Here is a 17890-nt window from a genome sequence, read left to right as displayed (position 1 = left end):
CCTTAAAAATGCCTGTGTGGTGGCCGGCTGACTTTGGTGGAAGCTTCTGAAGTGTTGTGGGGGCAGCGAAAGCCAGTCCCCCCAGCCCACAGAGCATGATGTGTCCTGACAGGAGTCCTGTCACAGCCTGGCAGTCACTTGTCCACAGCCAGCTTTTCTTTATCAGCTTGCTTGCTGCTTGCGCTCTTTTCCTGGCCTGTCCTTTCACCAGCAGAAATGCGGAAAAACCAGTTCTGTGGTTAATTGCTGCACTTCCCTCCACGCCCATGGGGCAGGTCTCCTCCTCCTCATCACTCCTCACGCACAGTCTGGGTGCACTTCAGCCTCCAGCCTCTTTGCCCTGCCTGTGCTCAGCTGGCTCAGGTGCACCGACAGGCCTCTGTACCCTTTCCATTAACCTTAACCTTAGGCTTCTCGTGCTTTTCTCTTTTCCGTCTGCCAGAGCTGAGAGCTTGTCTCTCTGGTGGCTCCTTCTCTCCTGGATAACGCAGTGGGTTGGCCTGCAGGTACATAAAGTGCAGGGACCTGCCCTCCTGGCCCTGCCTGCAGGGATACCATTCCAAGGTGATGGCTGGAGGAAACGAGCGGAGCATGAAGGCCCTGAAGGAAGTGTGGAAAAGAGCAGAGAACTCTTTGTGCGCGGACTGCGGGAAGCCAGGTGAGTCCCTGAAGGATGCTGGAGGAAGAGTTGGAAGCAGGGAGCTGGATAATCTCTGGCAGCCACTCAGTGCTGGCTATCTGGGCTGCACAGGAACCTGGGGTGGAGAGAAAGGGGAGGCATCGCTCTGGGTATTCATTCCCTCTCCCTGGAGGTGGGTTGGCAAGAGAGGAGGGAGAAGATGCTGCCATAGCACTGGTGGGAAGGACAGGGAGTGGGAGTGCTGGAGTAGCAGAAACTGCATAGCTGCAGCACCGTGGGTTGTAGCCGTGTCAGATCTCAAATGCAAATCAAGGTCATGCCCAGCCAGGACTTGACAGGAAAGCTCTCAGTGAAATCCTAACTTCTCCAGAAAGAAGGCATGATTCAGGAGGGCATTGTCTCCGCCATGACTCAGCTCTGAACTGACAGCCTGTCACTGTTGCCTAGGAAATTTCATTTACTGAAGGGCTTGCCCTCTTAGAAGGGTACCCAATTTGAGGTCCTACAAGCTGCTAAAAACACTCATACACCTCCAAAAGGAATGTACACCCAAACCAAATTAAGACTGGGCAAATTAGTACCATTTTGCCCTATTTAATTATTCCAGGAGAGTTTTATTTTCAAGGTTGTTTTCTACTTTCCTGAGCTAAACACTGTTAGGGGTTTGCTGTGATGCACTAAACAACTCCTGGGGTCTTTTCCCAGAGGTGGTTTCATTTTTGTTTGGGTGATCCTTTACACAAAGGGAGTTCACAGAGATCTTTGGGGTTTTTCTAGATATGTGTCATTAAAAATTCAGTCAAAGTGATTGGAATGGGGAATGAAGGACTAATAGCTGTGTTTTTTCCTGACTGGCATCCTTGGTGCCTTGGGTGTTAATCACTCAGCTCAGATGAAACTGGTAAACAGCTCCTTGTTTCTCAGGACTACATTTTCAGGTGAGGACTATCTCCCAGGGATATTCACTGCTTCTAGTTATACCCTTTTCCATATTCTCAGATCCTGACTGGGCATCCTCTACTTTGGGTGTCTTTATATGCCTCAGCTGTTCAGGAATTCACCGCAACATCCCTAGCATCAGCAAAGTCAAATCCCTGAAGATGGACTACTGGGATGATGCTCAGGTGCAGGTAAGATCTTTATCCCCATGCATATGGCAGGTGGTTTGGAACACGCTATACACTCAGTGTCCTAACAAAATTACTCCTTTAACCTCACAGAGTTGGAATGTAATTTGGTTTAATCAATCTCTTTTCTACTCATGATAATCAGGGATAACTACCCACAACCCACTGGGAGAGGGATGATACACTTGCATTTGTTACTTTATGGCAAATGCTCTTGCAATATATCTTAATTCAGATTACTTGTTTTCCACTTGCCAAGACCATCCAGCCTCAATGTCTCCTCTTTATTTCAGTAGTCCAAGAGAAAAAACTTGGGCAATTCCATTCTCCAAGAGAAGTTTCCAGATATAATATGATCTCTTGAGAAAAATGGCACTTACGAGAACTTGTCTTCTCCCTGTTACAGTCCCCTCAATTCACTGATCTTCAGGGGACTGAAAAGATTTTCTGGAGATCCAAAGAAAATAATCTGTCTTGTTGCTCTTTGGAAGAGGTTGGAATGTCCTTCCAGATGGCATTGCAGAGCTGTTGTCGAACTCTCCAGGAGATGTGGGGCATGGCAGCCAATCCACTGAATGTGTGTGCACCCAGCCTTACCGAAGTGACGTTTATGGCACTCTGTTGATTCACGTGCAGTCACTGCAATGTCTGAGAGTAGATGAGACCTTTGAGACCCACCTTCCTGCAGCCAGACTGCTGGGATGTTGCAAGGGAGGGGAAAGAGAATGCTCCATTAGAGTTTGAGGTGCACCTAGCTCTGTAGTGGGTCAGGAAAGAAAAGGTCCAACACGAGTTTGCATCAAAGGCAAGGCACTAACTCTCTGTCTAACTTTGCAGTTTCTGGCCAAGCATGGGAACGCTGTGACTAAGGCCATATATGAAGCTCACATCCCTATTTACTATTACCAGCCAACCTACAATGACTGCCAGTAAGTTGCTGCATACAGAAGAAAAGGGGGAAGGGCAATTCTCTGTTCCTCTAATTACTCTATTTTGTTTCTAAGCTACCTGTCACCTCTTTCCATAGAGTGCTGAGAGAACAGTGGGTACGGGCAAAATATGAACGGAAAGAATTTACTGAGCCAGGAAAACAGCTGCCATATTCTGATGGTAAGAGCAGAATACAACTTCAAAACGTCCTGCTTGTTACCTTTGCTGGAACTTCTGAGCATCATGAGGTGTCAGTGTTGCAAATCCTACAAGTACTCCTGAGAACCCAACTGGTACTTACAGGGTTTAGTTTTAGGGATGTTAAATTGTGGACAGCATAGGCTGGCACTGCCACAGGGAGCTTAAAAGCCTGCTGCTACCAGGTGGCATTTTTCAAAGGCATTTGATGTCTTGGTGGAGAGAGACATCTACAATAAGGAATAACCATCCTGCTGTATGCCACCTCCTCTAACCACAGCAGTTGTCCTTGAAATGGTACTGCCAGTCCTGTGACAAAGGGCATTGGAGCCCAAAAGCCTGCAGAGCCAAGTGGAAAGAGTTCTGGTCCCACACCAGAGTCTGCATGGGCCAGGAATCTAGTGTTCACAGGAGACAGCTCTCACATTGTCAGAGGCAGTAGTACGAACAGGACTAGGAGGTGGGAAGAATCTGGGAATGTCTTTTGCTGAGTGCTTATCTGCACTGCAAACATGGGAACACTACTGTCTTTAGTTGTAAGTCAGAGGTGAAACATCTGAAGTGTTTATTCTCAGCAACAGTCCATCATGTTCTTTGTCCTGGAGGGGTGGCTGGGCCCCAGGGTGCATGCAGCTCTCTGGTGCCTACCATGCCTGTGGGGGAATGCTATTATAAGTGGCTTTTCTGCTCCAAGGGGTGAAGGAAGGCATCCTTTGGAAGCGAGGTCGAGACAACGGGCAGTTCCTACCCCGCAAGTTCCTCTTGTCTGAGAGAGAGGGATGTCTGAAGTATTTCACCAAGCAGGATGTGAGTATGGTGGCCAACTCCCACCTCAGTGCATACTCCACCCAGAGCAGCAGGGTCACAGAGATATTCTGATTTCCTACACATGTTTCTGAAGTTGCCTTGCTCATCCCAGCTCAGGGATGACAACAAAACATGTCACTAAGGAGAAGGGTCCCCTTTCTACTGTTAGAGTGACTTTTCGTCATCCTCTACCATTGTGCTTCCCTCACTACTGAGAAAAGGACTTTCACTTCACTCTTATCCATTTGCCTGGATGTGTAATCCTGTACCATTCCTGGAACCAACCTCATCCCACTATAAGCCAAGTTAGCAAAAACCTTTTCGCTGGTTGGTTTTGAGGAGGGCTACTTTTCTGCTCATTTGTCTCTCTGAAATGAGTGGGTTGTCACAAGAGAGGGAATGGCTCAAGGTAGGGAGAAGCAGGACATGCCATCCAGAGGAACCTGGACAAGCTCCAGAAGAGGGCTGATATGAACCTCAGAAGGTTTCAAAAGGCCAAGTACAAGGTTCTCCACCTGCATCAGGCCTCTGACCCTGCCTTACCCCACTTAGTCAGTAGCTCAGGTCTCTTTCCTTCTAGGATTGCTCATGCATGATTAATGACTTTCTGTTTTCAGGCCAAAGAACCCAAAATCAATGTTAAAATAGATGTCATCAATGCTACATTCCAGCCAGAGAAGATTGGGAGCCCCAACGGCCTGCAGATCACCTATCTCAAAGACAATAAGACCCGGAATATATTTGTCTACCATGAAAGTGGAAAGGTATCTGGTTTTGGCATCAAACCTTCAAAGCCACTGAGGTGCTTTGAGGAGCTGCTGATATTAAATAGGAAGAAGCATGGGTAGGATGGAGTGCGTGAATGTGAGTTGCTGTAGGTAATAGGGTAGGGGTTCTGGCTGTGTGTTTGTGTATCTGTGAGAGAGTTTTGCTGCAGGGAGCAGGGCAGGAGCACTGCCTGAGTTGGTTTGTGTGGGAGGAGTTCTATCGAAGTTGTGCTGTCTGTGCATGTGGGGAATGGGGCAGCCATGCTGGCTGCGTGCACGTGAGGGAGATGCTGCGGAGGGAGAGCTGACTGTAGTTAACAGGGGGCTGGGTGCAGCTGCCTGAATTTAAAGGGCCCACTGTTGCTCTGGCTAAGCTTTCTGCCCTGTCCTGTTCCATCCTCAGGAGGTAGTGGACTGGTTCAACGCCATCCGCTCTGTGCAGTTCCATTACCTGAAGGTAGCATTTCCCATTGCCAGTGATAATGAGGTAAGGCAGCACTGGAGCGTGGTTCTGAGTGTCCCACTGCTTCTATGATAAAAGAGCTGATTAGTGACTGTTACAGCCCCGGGTACGGAAGGGTAAAGGTAGAGGGACGAGAAGGTGTTTTTAAAAGGGCCTGTGGTGGTCAGAAAACAGCTGCTCTCTGCTGTTTCTGGGAATTTCGGAGGCAGAAGTGATGCCTAGCTAGGCAGTTAGGGAAATACAAATTTAGAAGGTGATTGAATTTGGGGGAATAGAAGGGTAGGGAAGGGAAATGAATAAGCAAAGAGGCATAGCTAAGTGAATGTTACTCTTGCCATTTTGTCAGATTAAAAATCGTTTGACCAGAAACTTCTTGAAGGAGGGGTACATGGAGAAGACTGGTCCCAAGGTGAGCTGCTATGGTAGAAAAAATCTAACAGGGGCCTGCTACAGCACCGCTGGCTTTCCCTACTTCAATTTTTTTCTCCTGCTGTTTCCTCATTCCCCTCTGACTCTTTAGACACTCGTGGGAACAGTGTGTGTGCACCAAGGGAGGGGAGAATAAAAGGAAGGGGAAGGACACATGTGAAAGTAGATGAAGCCAGAGTCCCTGCTTTCTCCCAGAGCGACAGATCTCTGCATGTGTCTGTGTGTGCGTGACCTTACAGGTATTTAGTGTCCAGATTTCTCCTGTCTCAACTCTGGGGTCCTTCACTAAAATTCAGGAGTTGGGAACAGCAGCTGGGACTGAATAACCCGATACTGACCCCCACTCTCAGCTCAGAAAGGGCGAGGAGGAGGTTGCTGGTAAGGCAGGAGCTTGCTTCAAGTGGTTGGGATGTGTTTGGGGTATCCATTCGCACTGCTCGCAGCAGAGGGCACCGTCGCCTCACACGTGTCATCTCTTCCCTTCACAGCAGAGAGAGGCTTTTAAGAAGCGCTGGTTCACTCTGGATCACCGCAGGCTCATGTACTTCAAGGATCCTTTGGTGAGAGGGAGATGTGACCGCCGGGCAGCTGCAGGCTGCGGTGTTGAGATCAGGGTCAAAGTGCAGAGTCTGTGCTCTGCAGTAAGGGTGGCTTGCAGGTTTCCCAGCTGCTATGAATGGATTCCAGGTCGTCTCCTTTCCACCCCTTTTAGTTCATCACATGCTTTCTGTGTTTGTTTCACTGCCTGCAAAGAATGGGAACAGGGAGGGCAGCAGTGTAAAGGTGGTGATGGGAGGGTGACACAGAGAGATGAAAGCAGCAGTTCCTCTCTCAGACCTCTTGAGGTTCACGTGTTATTTTTTCCTTTTCACTACTGCCTTTGAGTACAGACTCACTGCTCCTCTGAATCCCCTGACCACCTCCAAAACCTTTTGCTGCAACATCCCTGGTCCTCACACACTCTTCTCCTGCCCTTAGGCGCACTGTAAAGATTCTCTTGTTCTTGTGGGAGTCCATAAATCACTGTCTTTCCCTCCTGCTGTGCAGGACGCGTTTGCTAAGGGTGAGGTATTTGTGGGCAGTGGAGAGAATGGATATAGCGTCCAGAAGGGATTGCCTTCAGGGACACAGGGCAACTTCTCTTGGCACTATGGCATCACCATTGTCACCCCTGACCGGGAATACCTCTTCACCTGCGAGACAGAGACTGACCAGCTGGACTGGATCAGAGCCTTCACTAGTGTCATCAACCAAGCCATGACACCACAGGAATATGCAAGTAAGTGCCTGGATGCTATTTCTTTTCCCTCTTGCCACTCCTATTCAGAGTATTGCCCTAATGCACCACCTTTTTTCTTCTCTACAGTTGAAGCCTACTTCAAGTTTAAATCCTAGGAAGCCATGCAGGAATCTTGCTGTGACTCAACTCTACCTGATCCTATTGGGTGGCTGTCAGAACAGGACAGGAGATTGATATTAGAGAAACACAGTGCTATTGGAGCACCCTTTGAAGCACTTTTGCCCCCACAGAATATCCTTTGTTTTGAGGGCCCGACTAAGCTGCTTCTTTTCAAATGCAAGATTTTGTGTGTCTGAATCCTCAGTACAACCTGTCCCTGTTAAATTGCTGTGATCTGACTGGACACTGACAGGTCTTGCCTGTCAGTCAGGCCTTGAAAACTTTGGCACTTACTATGTTGGGCATGGGACCTAGCACCACTCCTCCATGAAACTGCAGACAGCCACCCATCTGACACAAGAAAAAAGCTGCCTGCCCGGAGCCAGGCACCCCAGCAGGTTACAGGGGCTGCTGGACTAAAAGAGCCTGTTCCTTTACAAGAAATATCATACCTGCTGGTGACAGAGATGTGAAACATCTAGGTATTTGATCAGTTAGTGCAGTGGTTGAGAAAGGTCACTTAAAAGATGCAACCTAATGTGATGCCTGTTTCCTTCTGCTATGTATGGGCTTGAAAGCTTCTTCAGACAACATTTGTGTGCAGACTTTTCAACAAATGCTTCAGAGAAGGTTAAGAAATCATGTCGAAAATAATGTGGACATACATTTGGGTGTGTGGATAATGTGTGTGCACACAGGTAACAAAAAGTGATGGAGGTGGAATACTGCCCTAAGGAAGATACTGTGGGGGATATTGATGCCATTGAAGATCAGCTGCCAAACTTGAGTCTCTATTAAACCAATGGAGAGAGGTTGAGTCTTGCAGAGAGGAGCTAATAACATGTATAGAGTTCGGAGTCCGCTGTCTCTACTACAGCCTAGGGTTGATGCCTGAATATGGTAATACATAGATCTCTGCTCCCTCATTCTCTGTATGTCAAAGGCCTGGCACTTTCATTCTGACCTGCACATTGCATATGTTTATCTTGTATATCACACATACATATCATGGTATGCAGTAGTATAACAGGAAGTCTGTATGTTCATGTTCTATTAGTAACGGTTAGCCTAAAACACTAAATCAACCCATGATTCATGTCTTAAAGCTCATCTCTTAAAGCTCTCTTGGGAGAGGTGTGTTTCACATGCTTGGAAGGAGTAGCTGAGTTCTGCTGGTGACTGCAGCATCTGATGTGTTTGCAGTTTTACACAGGCGGTGTGAGAGAAGGTATCTCATGTGTTAAGGGGAGCTAACTGGAATTAATGAGACAACCAGCATTTTAATTAGCTCCTAAAGAAATAAATTTAAAAATCCCATTGTAATTTATTTTAACGTTCTAATTGAGCCGACCTGTTAACTGCTGAGGTATGAGGCTGTTTCTTGGAAAAAAGCACAGACGATCAAATAAAAAGCCATAACTGTTCATTGTATTTCCTGGGGCATGTGGACTGTGATTATGCCCATCAGAGCCAAATGGGCAGACTCATGGTGCCTCTCTGCTTCTCTGGGGACCCCACTCTGTGCCAAGACCAGCACAATCTGTTGGGAGCATCAACTTCCTGGATGAGAAGAAGCATCACTCACCCTGCTACCATGGTGCAATGGAAATACCCACCTAAAAGTATATTTTCACTGCATTTTGCTGATCTCTCCCAGTTTGGGGAGAGAGTTTTCATGAAAACCAAGGGTCTGTACAATGCACAGTGAGGGGAGTACTGCTGAGGTGCCTCCTCCTCCTCCTGTTTGCTGCTGCATTACCACTGCTGGATATGAGGAGAGGCATTTGACTCAGCCACAATGAAGCTAATACACTGATGATGCAAAACAGTGTGGCTGGAGTGGCCTGAAACCCTGAACTAATAGCAGAGTACATGTAGTATGGCACATTTGTCTCTACTCCACAAATCCTATCCCACCGTGTCTTCCTTGAGACAACGAGGCTCAGATGTGAGTGTGGAAAGTGCAGGGTAGCATCGGGCACGAGTGTCATGTGATGATGTCTCGCTAGAAGGCGGTGGTGCCTACTTAATGGGCTTCTGTTCCCTGCCCTAAGGCGAGGCAGCTTCCCGGGGCTCCGGGGGAAGCTTAGAGAAGGAGGATGGTCTTTGTGGAGAGGAAGAAAAGACCGTTTCTAAAATATCCAGTCTTTTCAGTCCTTAGGAGCTTGCTGCTGACTTGAGGACAAAGGTGGAAAAGGGCCAGGACAGAAAATGTGAGATGTCCTACCATCTGGTGGGCCTACTTGCAAACTGGGCACTACATCCACAACACCCAAACCTCAAAAGGCCCTGATGTCCTTGGGAGGGAGTGGGGAACAGGTTCTTTCAGTCTGGCTTGGCTAGGGAGAGCTGTGTGGCTGCTCCCTGCCTGTTCCAGTGCTGGCCCTTGTTTCCCTTCTAAAGCCACAGCATGATGCTTTCCACCCTCCTTGCCATATTATGGAGTCTTGTCTTTCAGTTGTCTCCTGTCTCAAATGAGGACAACTGTACAAGGATAAATGGGAAAAAGAAAGTGAGACAAGAAAAAGAAGGAAGAAGGATCAGGATAAAGGTAAATAATGGAGGAAAAAAGCATGTCTGCCAGAAAGAGGAGGGAGCCAGTGGGGCTCCTCAGCTCGTGGCTAAAACCCCAGTATAAACTGGGAACTGTATTCACACCGGTGTGTGAAGCTGTGAGTCAGGCACATTCCTCCAAGCAGTGGTCAAGGCAGCGCTCAGGGGGTTGGTTCAGCGGGGCAGGGCCCCCGTCTCCAAAGCCTGTCTGAGCTGAACTGACACAGACCTGGGAGCAGAAATCTACTTCATCCACTGTTTCTGTGGGCCGAGCAAACTCTAGAGAAGCAACAGAGGATGAGCTAGTGAAGAAAAGAAACATTTCCTCCTGGCTGGCAGAGGTTGTCTTGCACGTATTGGTATTGAAGGAAAAGGCAGTGTCCCTTTCTTGGCTCTTTCACGGTTAAGGAAAATAACCAGACAGAGCTTGTGATGGACAACATCAGCAAAATGGACTGGGCAGCTGGAGGTGAGGAATAGACTTCTCTGGAGCACCCTGTCTATGTCTGATGACCTCTCCCCATTCTTCCCTTGGCTGCTTTGTTCTTAAGGATAGAAGTGTGCTGTACAGCGAGGGTGGAAGGCGGGAGGAAGGAACAGCTCTCTGAGAACTTGATTTTCTCTTGCTTGAGTTACTCAAAGATGTCTTACAACCCTTTTCTCATCAGCCCAAGTCCTAGAGAAGATGCAAAGGGTGGCACTTTCGTGGTGGAAAGCAGCAGTGGGGGTGATGACAGCAGTGTCCTGGGGGTGGACAGCCTGGTCAAAGGCCCGCTGGGTGCAGTGCTGCTGGTCATGTGCCTCACTGGCATGGTGGGGAACATCTACACAGTGGCAATGGTCTCTGGCAGGATGGCAAGCTGCTCAGCAGGCTCCTTGGCAGTCTGCATGATCAACCTGGCCCTGGCTGACCTCCTGTACCTCTCCACCATCCCCTTTGTGGTTTGCACCTACTTTGCCCACGACTGGTTCTTCAGGGATATGGGTTGCAGGGTTTTGCTCAGCCTAGACCTCCTCACCATGCATGCAAGCATCTTCCTCTTGACCGCCATGAGCCTGGAGAGGTACTGGGGAGTGGCCAAGCCTCTGCTGGCCAGGCAGGCCAGCAACACCTACCAAAAAATGGCCAGTGTCATCCTCTGGCTCCTCTTGCTCCTGCTCACAGCCCCCATGATGGTGATGACTCGGCTGTGGGAGGGGACAGCCCCCACAAGCACATCTGCATCCCCACCTGCATGCCATCAGCTTTCTGGCTCTACCTGACCATGCTGTTCACCACCAGCGTCCTGGCACCTGGTGCCGCGCTGGGCATCGTCTACACCCGCCTGGCCCGGGCCTACTGGTGCTCGGCCTGCGGCCTGGGGCAGCCAGTGACCATCCAGGCCCCTGCACTGTGGCTCCTCCTCAGGATCTCTGCCATCGTGCTGGCCTACTGGGCCTGCTTCCTCCCCTTCTGGGCCTGGCAGCTGGCCAGGCTGTACCAGGGAGAGGAGCTGGGCATCGGCCCCACTGCCCAGGCCTACCTTAAATTTGGTGTCACCTGCCTGGCCTATGGCAACAGCTGCGTCAACCCCTTCCTCTACACCCTGCTTGCCAGCAGCTACCGCCGGTGCCGAAGCCACACTGGGACGGGTGTGGTGCCTGCAGCGCCCTCTCAGCAGGCTGTGGAAAGCCACAGCATCCCCCTGGCTTTCAGGGAGTTGTCAGGGTCTGTGAGGGAATGTGAGCAGGCTGGGAACATCTGACCTTTGGCTGGGGTCTTGTTGAGAAATAAAAGTGTGTCACCTTCCATGCCAGTATGCAGTGTCTTCCATCAATGTTGTTGTAGTGCTTTCTCCTTTGCATGGCTGCTCATCCTGCTCAGCTAGGTAGGGAGAGTGCTTGTCTCAGGGATTCTGACTCCATCTTCAGATCCTTCAGCCCTCACACACCAGCCTCTACCTTGCACAAGGCTGGGGAGTGGGTGGAAGGGAGCAGTCGACTTCAATATGTCTAAATTATATATCTGGGGAACCTTTGCCACCCCTCATCTCCTTGCTAGCAACGGTCCAAGCCATAACAAAGTCAGGACAACAATGAGTCATAGATTTCACAAGAACAGTGAGTCACTTCAAGAAACAGCCACACTAGCAGGAGACCTCGTTAAAGTTCATACTCCTGTGGTAAAGCTACCACTGAGCTTTCTTCAAGAAACCGTCACAAAAAAATCTTCGAAGAATCTAAAGAAAGACTGCCAAGTGCAATTAAGAGGCATTGTGAGATTCCCCTATAGTACAGCCCAGGGAGTCCAGTACATTTGCTCAGCTTTCAAGATTAGCCCAGCAGAGGAAGCTGCAAGGAGAGAGCTCTCTTCTGTGTGCAGCAGGACAGTTCATGGTACCCTCACCAGCACCATGGCCCTGCTGTGGTTAAGGGAAATACCCAGTTCTCTGGCCTACTAAATGCACCCTAGTCTGCCAGACTGTGTCAACACCACTGAGCCATGTCTGAGCCACATCTCTTGCCTTGAGACTACCTAGCCTAGCATGGATCATTTCCATACTGCTGAACCTCTCTTCTCCAGAAAGGATGGCTTCATCCTCATCACCGCATGGGAAGAGTCCCCAAGCTATGCTGTCCCCCTGCCATGCCTATGCAAGGGGTGGCAATGCTAGATGTCATGTTTACGATTACAGGTGGAGCTCTAAAAAGCATGTGATGTGATCATCCAAAACAGATGAGCTTTGTGCAACACAGGACTTCAAGAGAGATCCAGCTGCAGAGCCTCAAGTTGCTTGTACACCCCAAATGTTCCTACCTTTCTAAGCTCTCGTCTCTCTTCCTCCTCAGACCCACAATTTCTAGCAGCCCAACCTCCCTCTGCATGGGTACACAGCACCTGGCAGAGCGTAATGAATTATGAAATAAGAATGGCAGGTATGGCTACGGTAGGGGAAAGTCCCTGTTCTCCAGCTGCTCTGCAACTGCTTAATGTGAGGAATTAGCCCAGCTGGGCCTGCAGGGAATCCTGTAGTACATCAAATTGTTAGTGCTTTGTGTTGCTTGTGGCCAAGCCTTTCATCCCAGACCAACCTGGTAACTGCTGTGCACTGTAGGTAGGGCAGATCCCACTTTCCTATACCCACCAGGCATAGCATGCTCAACAGCAGTGCCAAGGCAGTATTAGACTGAGAGAGTCCCTGAGGCAGCTGTGCAGGAACATCAAACATACCTGACTGCCTCAGACTCCTCAGAGTCTAGCCTCAAATTAGACTGAGAAATGCTCAGGTTCTTTTGGGCCAAGTAAAACAGGAACAAAATGATCCTACACTCCAGCTGGACATTGCTGCCTCCCTCAGCTCTGGATGGAAGAGGCAAAGCACAAGGGACAGAATAGAACCTGATACTTCCATGTTCCTCCCCTCATGTACCAAAGCACAACACTTTGTGCTTACTGCAAGAAAGGATTTGGATGAGGAACCCTCGACCTGAGGAACCCTCTGCCAGACCCAGCAAGGCAGCTTTTCTACTGTCTCCATACAGCAGTAAGAGGTCCCAAGCAGACATAGGAGTAAGACCAGCCTCTACAGGAGGCTGCAGCCAAAACTAGCACAGTTGATTACTTTCTCCTCACTCCATACCCCACTAGGCTCACCTAGCACAGCCACTCAATACCATCTGATGTCAGCCACGGGTGCTTAGTTTAGGTAAAGTTATTCAGGCAGTGTAAAGTGTCAGTCTAGACCTCAACAGCTGGTGACCTCACTTAAGGGATGCTTTTGCTCTCCCCACAGTGACAATTAGCCCCAATGCCTCCTCCTGCTATGCTCCTTGGGCTTCTAACCTTCTGTCTTCCCAGGCTTTTAACCTTCATCCTTTTCTTTATCCATGACTTTCAAAGACCAAGGCTGGGACAATTGCATCCACTTATGGTACTCAAACAAAACTGGCAACCCCATCCATCCACTCTCAGCAAGGTGCCCAACCCATGAGGAGTCACAATATTAAACAGACTAGATTGAGGCTTAGTACACCAAAACTCTTATTTATTGATTGCTTTTTTGTATCTTTGAGATGGAGGTGCCAGAAGAAGTTATTCCCAGCTGAGGGACTGGAGTGTGAAGTCCCCTTGTGTATCAAAGTAGTCAAAGACAGGAAGGCTAAGCCGGTTAGGGAATGTGAACTGGTGGCCTGGCAGGTGGACTGTTACATCATTTTGGTTGACAGCAAAAGTGATCTGCAAGGCAAATGGAAAAGTTAGAGAAAATTTCCTCAGGCTCCTCCCATCTGCAGCACTGCTGTGCCACCCTCTGCTTCACAGGATGAACAAGCTCAGTAGAATAACCTGTTCATCAACAGCAGGAGTGTTATTCTAGTCTCCCAAGAGATGCCCATTCCCTGCTCTGTTCAATAGTAACATCTTTGAGCCAGATGGAGCTTGCATATTTGATCCCCATCCTCCATCAGTGCTCAGAGATCTGAGTGGGGACACTCGCCAAGCAGGGGAAGCCAGCCACCTCCTGTACAGCCTTGGGATTGCCCTTGCAGCTGGGTGTACTGTGCCAAACACCCTCGCTTCACCAGAGCATGTACAGAGAGTATATATATGTATAAATATATGTGTGCCTCACCTCTGCTGTGCCCCCTTTCTGGAAAGGAAAGACAGTCTCCCTGTGCTCTGCACCCCACTCTTCCACCTTCTTTGAGTTGCACACGATGGTGTTCACATCACCATGAGCATCAAAACGGGGATTGAAGTGAAGTCCGAGGAGGGTAGCATCCTTGCCCAGATTCATCACAAAGCTGCAGAGGAAAAAAAAAGCAGACATCAATACAGCTAAAAAAATAATCAACACTATGGTAGCATGTTTCTCCTTACTGTGAGCATCTCTGGGTCTGTTTCTTCAAGCCTAGCTAAGGGTAGCCTAAGAGAAACCCTTTACTGTATTACACAGCTTCCCTAAAAAGACAGTGGTGTGGCAGTAAGGGGCACTTTTCTGGGGTGATAGGCTCCAGAGTGCCATCCCTGGGAGAGACACCTCTTGGTTTCCTCAAAGCTTTTAACAAGGGAATGGTTCAGTAGACAGTGCCCTGAAGAGAGTTGTTATACACCCAAACCAACTCCCAACAAGTCAGTTGCTTTCCATAGATTTCCTTTCAGTCCTGAACAGTTAGCTAGTGCTGCATCCTGCCTGACAGCCACTGCCTTCTCCCCATCCAGCAGGCAGCTGAAATAATAACCTTGTCATTAGCTATCCCAAAGTATCTGCAACAGCAGTGGGTGGAAGTTTCCTAGCCTAAAGTCCACCTTGCCTTCAGGCCTCTTACCCAGATGGGAAGAGGCATATTGTTTGGCAAGAAAAAGCCTGAGAGGCTTCACTCAGACAGTATCAAACTTCAAAGGCAGTGGGAAGAGCTGGGACATGTTTCCTGGAACACTGCTAGTTCTGTCACAGCAGCTATAGGCTCCACCTTACCTGCAAAGCCCCCCCCACCAGCCACAGCCTTGCACAAGGGCTGGGGGCTGCTGCAGAGCCTTCGCTGGGAAACCCAGCCACCCTGATCCCTGCACATTTAGGGGTACATTTCCACTTAAGCCCACCTGCCTGCTCACTACCTTTCCTCCTTTTCCCACCACCATGTGAGAGACAAATCCACTGGGGCACCATAAATGTCCCTACTCCTGGCCATCTTCGTGCAGGGGAGAGGATGTGGTGGAGCAGATGGTCTCAACCCAAATCTCAGTATAGACACAGCTTCCATTTCCTTTACCCTTCATTAGAGAGGATGTGGTGACTGCCAGCATGTGCAACTGGAACTTCACATCTGCTTTGGCTTAGGCCCGTGGCGGTACTGTGTCTGCAATGTGCATTAGGGGAGCACTGCTGGTGTTAACCCCTTCTCCTCTTCTACCCAAGGGGCAGAGTCCTTTTGCCACCACCTTTTGCAGACCACTAAGTGTGGTGCCTGGGCAGCACAGCACAACTCACCTCTTGGCATTTGGTGCAATTTTCCCCTTGACAGTGAGGCGCTGGCCAGGCTTGAGACCCAAGTTGGTGCACACTGGTCCCTGGGGAACGTGGAAGCAGAGATGTTAGCTCATACCTACTGGCTCACTTGTTCTGACTTGGCAGCTTTCCCTGCTGCCTTTCAAGACATGCTTTGCTTTGGATGCATGGACAAACAGGGAAGCTCCCTTGACCTAGGGCATTGCAGCAAGGACATCCCAGAGAAGTTACCCAGTCAGATGGTACATTTGATGGCAGCTTGATTTCCTAATCTTTCTCCTGCTGCTCTCATCAACATATCTGTATTTCACAGCAGTGAAGTGTAAGTACCTGCACACTCCAATCACACCCACTCCATCCCAAACACACCCATGTGCCTTGCAGGTCTCATATCATCCCACTCATATCATCTTTACTCCCTTCTCCTAGTTTGTGTTTGAACAGCAAGCCTTGCTCAGGTCCAAGGACTCAGACACCTTGCTTCCCATCTCCCAATGGCTTGAACTTTTTAAATGTAGGCTCAGTATTTGCAAGAACATTCTTCTACCCCACAGAGACACCTGCTCCCCACCTTCTCTCTGTGAGGACCTAAGTATCCTGGCAAACTCATATGTATTGATTTTTCATCACAGCAGAACCAAGACCTCTGGAATACTGAAAATCTTTTCCTATCCCACCTTAAAAAATAAGCTTGCTCTTGGGACTATATCTGCTTAATCACCCTCTGCCTAATGAAAGGCAAATTAATCAAAGAAGTGCAATCTCTCTTCTAACACAAGCATCTCCTTAGTAGTCACAGAATAGTTAGGGCTGGCTCTTGGAGATCAAGTCCAGCTCCTCTGCTAAAGCAGTTTCACATAACGCAGGTTGCAGAGTGTCATGTCCAGGGGGCTTTTGAATGCCTCCTGAGCAGCAGGCTCCACAACCTCTCTGGTTGCACTGGGCAGCCTGTTCCAGTGCTCTCTCACCCTCACAGTGAGGAACTTTTTTGTCATATTCAGCTGCCTGTGTTTCAGTTTGTGCCTCTTGGCCCTTCTCCTATTGCTGGGCAACTCTGTAAAGAGTCTAGCCCCATACTCTTGATACTTGCTTTTAAGATAACCTCTCTAACCTCTTAAGGTATTTTAATGTAGTCCTTGACATTCACAGAACACTTCTGTAAGGCACATTCCTTCCAAGAAAGAGAAGAATAACAATTCAATGACTCATGAAAACTTCAGCCAGAAAGCAAGCGGAAAGGCTGCCCAGAGAAGATGCTCATACAGCAATAAATGTTACTGCAGCAGGTTCTCCAGAGTGGAGCTGCAGTAAAACAGGTTACCCCAGCTTAGGACCCCCACAAGGATCCCCACACATACTGCCTCAAAGGCATCCCACAGGAAAAAAGACCCACTGCTGCCAGAACACAAAATAGCAGCCAGCCCTCTGTAGTGGATGCAGCAGGGATCGTCCCTCACCAGTAGCAGGCACCCAGCTCTAACAGATCCTCCGACGCTGGTGCTGATGTGCAAGCTAGCACAAGCACCCTCACACCCAGCCAACACAGTGCCATCTCCAGCAAAGGAGACTCATCCCTTTCTCTACTCACGCAAGACATGGTGCTGCTCTGCAGGGTAACACTCCACTTCACTGAGGTGCGACGGTCCCGAGCAAGCAGCTCCTAGAGCACCTCCCTTGCCTTTAAATAAAGGGAGCGCTGAGTTGTCCCAGCCCTTCTCCACCCCATGCACCAATGAGGAAGGGTGGCAGGGGTTGGTTTTGGGCGGAGGGAGGGTCTATTAAAGCTTTCTCCTCCCACATTCATCCAGCCTACTCTGAAGAATACCGTTCCAAGCAGGCTGCGGGCCACTGCAGGAGGAGATCCAGTTCTGTTTGGCCACAGATCCAATGGAAAATAGTTTTGCAATGAATGTTTTATTATCCAAGGCTTTCATCCCTCCTGGAAAATGGTCATATGGGTCGAAACTTGGCGGGAGGGGTCTGTAATGAGGGGAGGGCTCTTCAGCTCTAGTTCAGTCAGAAGTAGAAATGTCACTGAGTACACATAGTGCCTCAGAAACCTTTTGTGCTCCAGGTGAAACCCCAGCAACAGAGGACTGAAGCTGCATCCAGGGTCACTCAACTACACTATGAATCCTTTCTGTCCCCAGAGACTGCCCAGCTGCTGACCCAGCCTCTACCACCTACTTTTGTAGGTATGGAAACCAAAGGAGGGAAAAGAGTCCTTTTTCTACAGGACCCATAGGCACCATCCAAACTGTACAGTTCATCTTGGCCAGGCAGAGTGAGCCAGGAGGAAGCTGTCTTGGAAAGTTGAGAAGAAATTATCTGGGAAAGTGCTGTTCCTGGCTCTTGCTTTTACCCTGAACACATCTAGGGGCCTGAGGAAGAAGGGAATGGGAGGAAATGCTTCTATCACAATAAGCCATAGGATCTGTATGTCTTTTATCTGCCTCTGTGTTCTCTTTGTGGCAAGTATGATTCACTGGGTGAAAGGATTCCTTTGGAAAAAGTTACCCAATTGCTACATGGCTCAACTGTAATTATACGGAAAGAGGAGGGAAAAATTCAGGCAGTGTGCCAAGCCTAT

General features: G+C 49.1%; 3 protein-coding genes across 3 annotated transcripts; 2 read left to right on the top strand and 1 right to left on the bottom strand.

The window, feature by feature from the left end:
• Positions 1-251: 251 nt before the first annotated feature.
• LOC134549838 (arf-GAP with dual PH domain-containing protein 1-like) lies at positions 252-8191 on the top strand. The gene is given in 13 exon segments (XM_063395856.1): positions 252-339; positions 342-363; positions 507-658; positions 1640-1770; positions 2605-2696; positions 2795-2877; positions 3590-3702; positions 4320-4466; positions 4873-4956; positions 5279-5341; positions 5850-5921; positions 6409-6640; positions 6728-8191. Coding segments are annotated over 13 exon segments (1293 nt in total). The 5' UTR covers positions 252-266; the 3' UTR covers positions 6757-8191.
• Positions 8192-8331: 140 nt separating this feature from the next.
• On the top strand, positions 8332-11289 carry LOC134549839 (urotensin-2 receptor-like). Its single transcript, XM_063395857.1, is given in 2 exon segments — positions 8332-10502; positions 10505-11289. Coding segments are annotated over 2 exon segments (1101 nt in total). The 5' UTR covers positions 8332-9955; the 3' UTR covers positions 11059-11289.
• A 2032-nt stretch (positions 11290-13321) lies between these two features.
• On the bottom strand, positions 13322-17033 carry LGALS1 (galectin 1). Its single transcript, XM_063395855.1, has 4 exons — positions 16889-17033; positions 15283-15362; positions 13924-14095; positions 13322-13529 (listed from the first exon to the last, which is right to left on the bottom strand). Exons 1-4 carry the CDS (start codon positions 16895-16897, stop codon positions 13386-13388), a joined length of 405 nt encoding a protein of 134 aa, XP_063251925.1. The 5' UTR covers positions 16898-17033; the 3' UTR covers positions 13322-13385.
• Between the last annotated feature and the right edge of the window lie 857 nt (positions 17034-17890).

Source organism: Prinia subflava, chromosome 4 (genome assembly GCF_021018805.1).
Source record: "Prinia subflava isolate CZ2003 ecotype Zambia chromosome 4, Cam_Psub_1.2, whole genome shotgun sequence".
In the NCBI taxonomy this organism is placed as follows: domain Eukaryota; kingdom Metazoa; phylum Chordata; class Aves; order Passeriformes; family Cisticolidae; genus Prinia; species Prinia subflava.
This window is presented reverse-complemented; position numbering and strand designations above follow the sequence as displayed.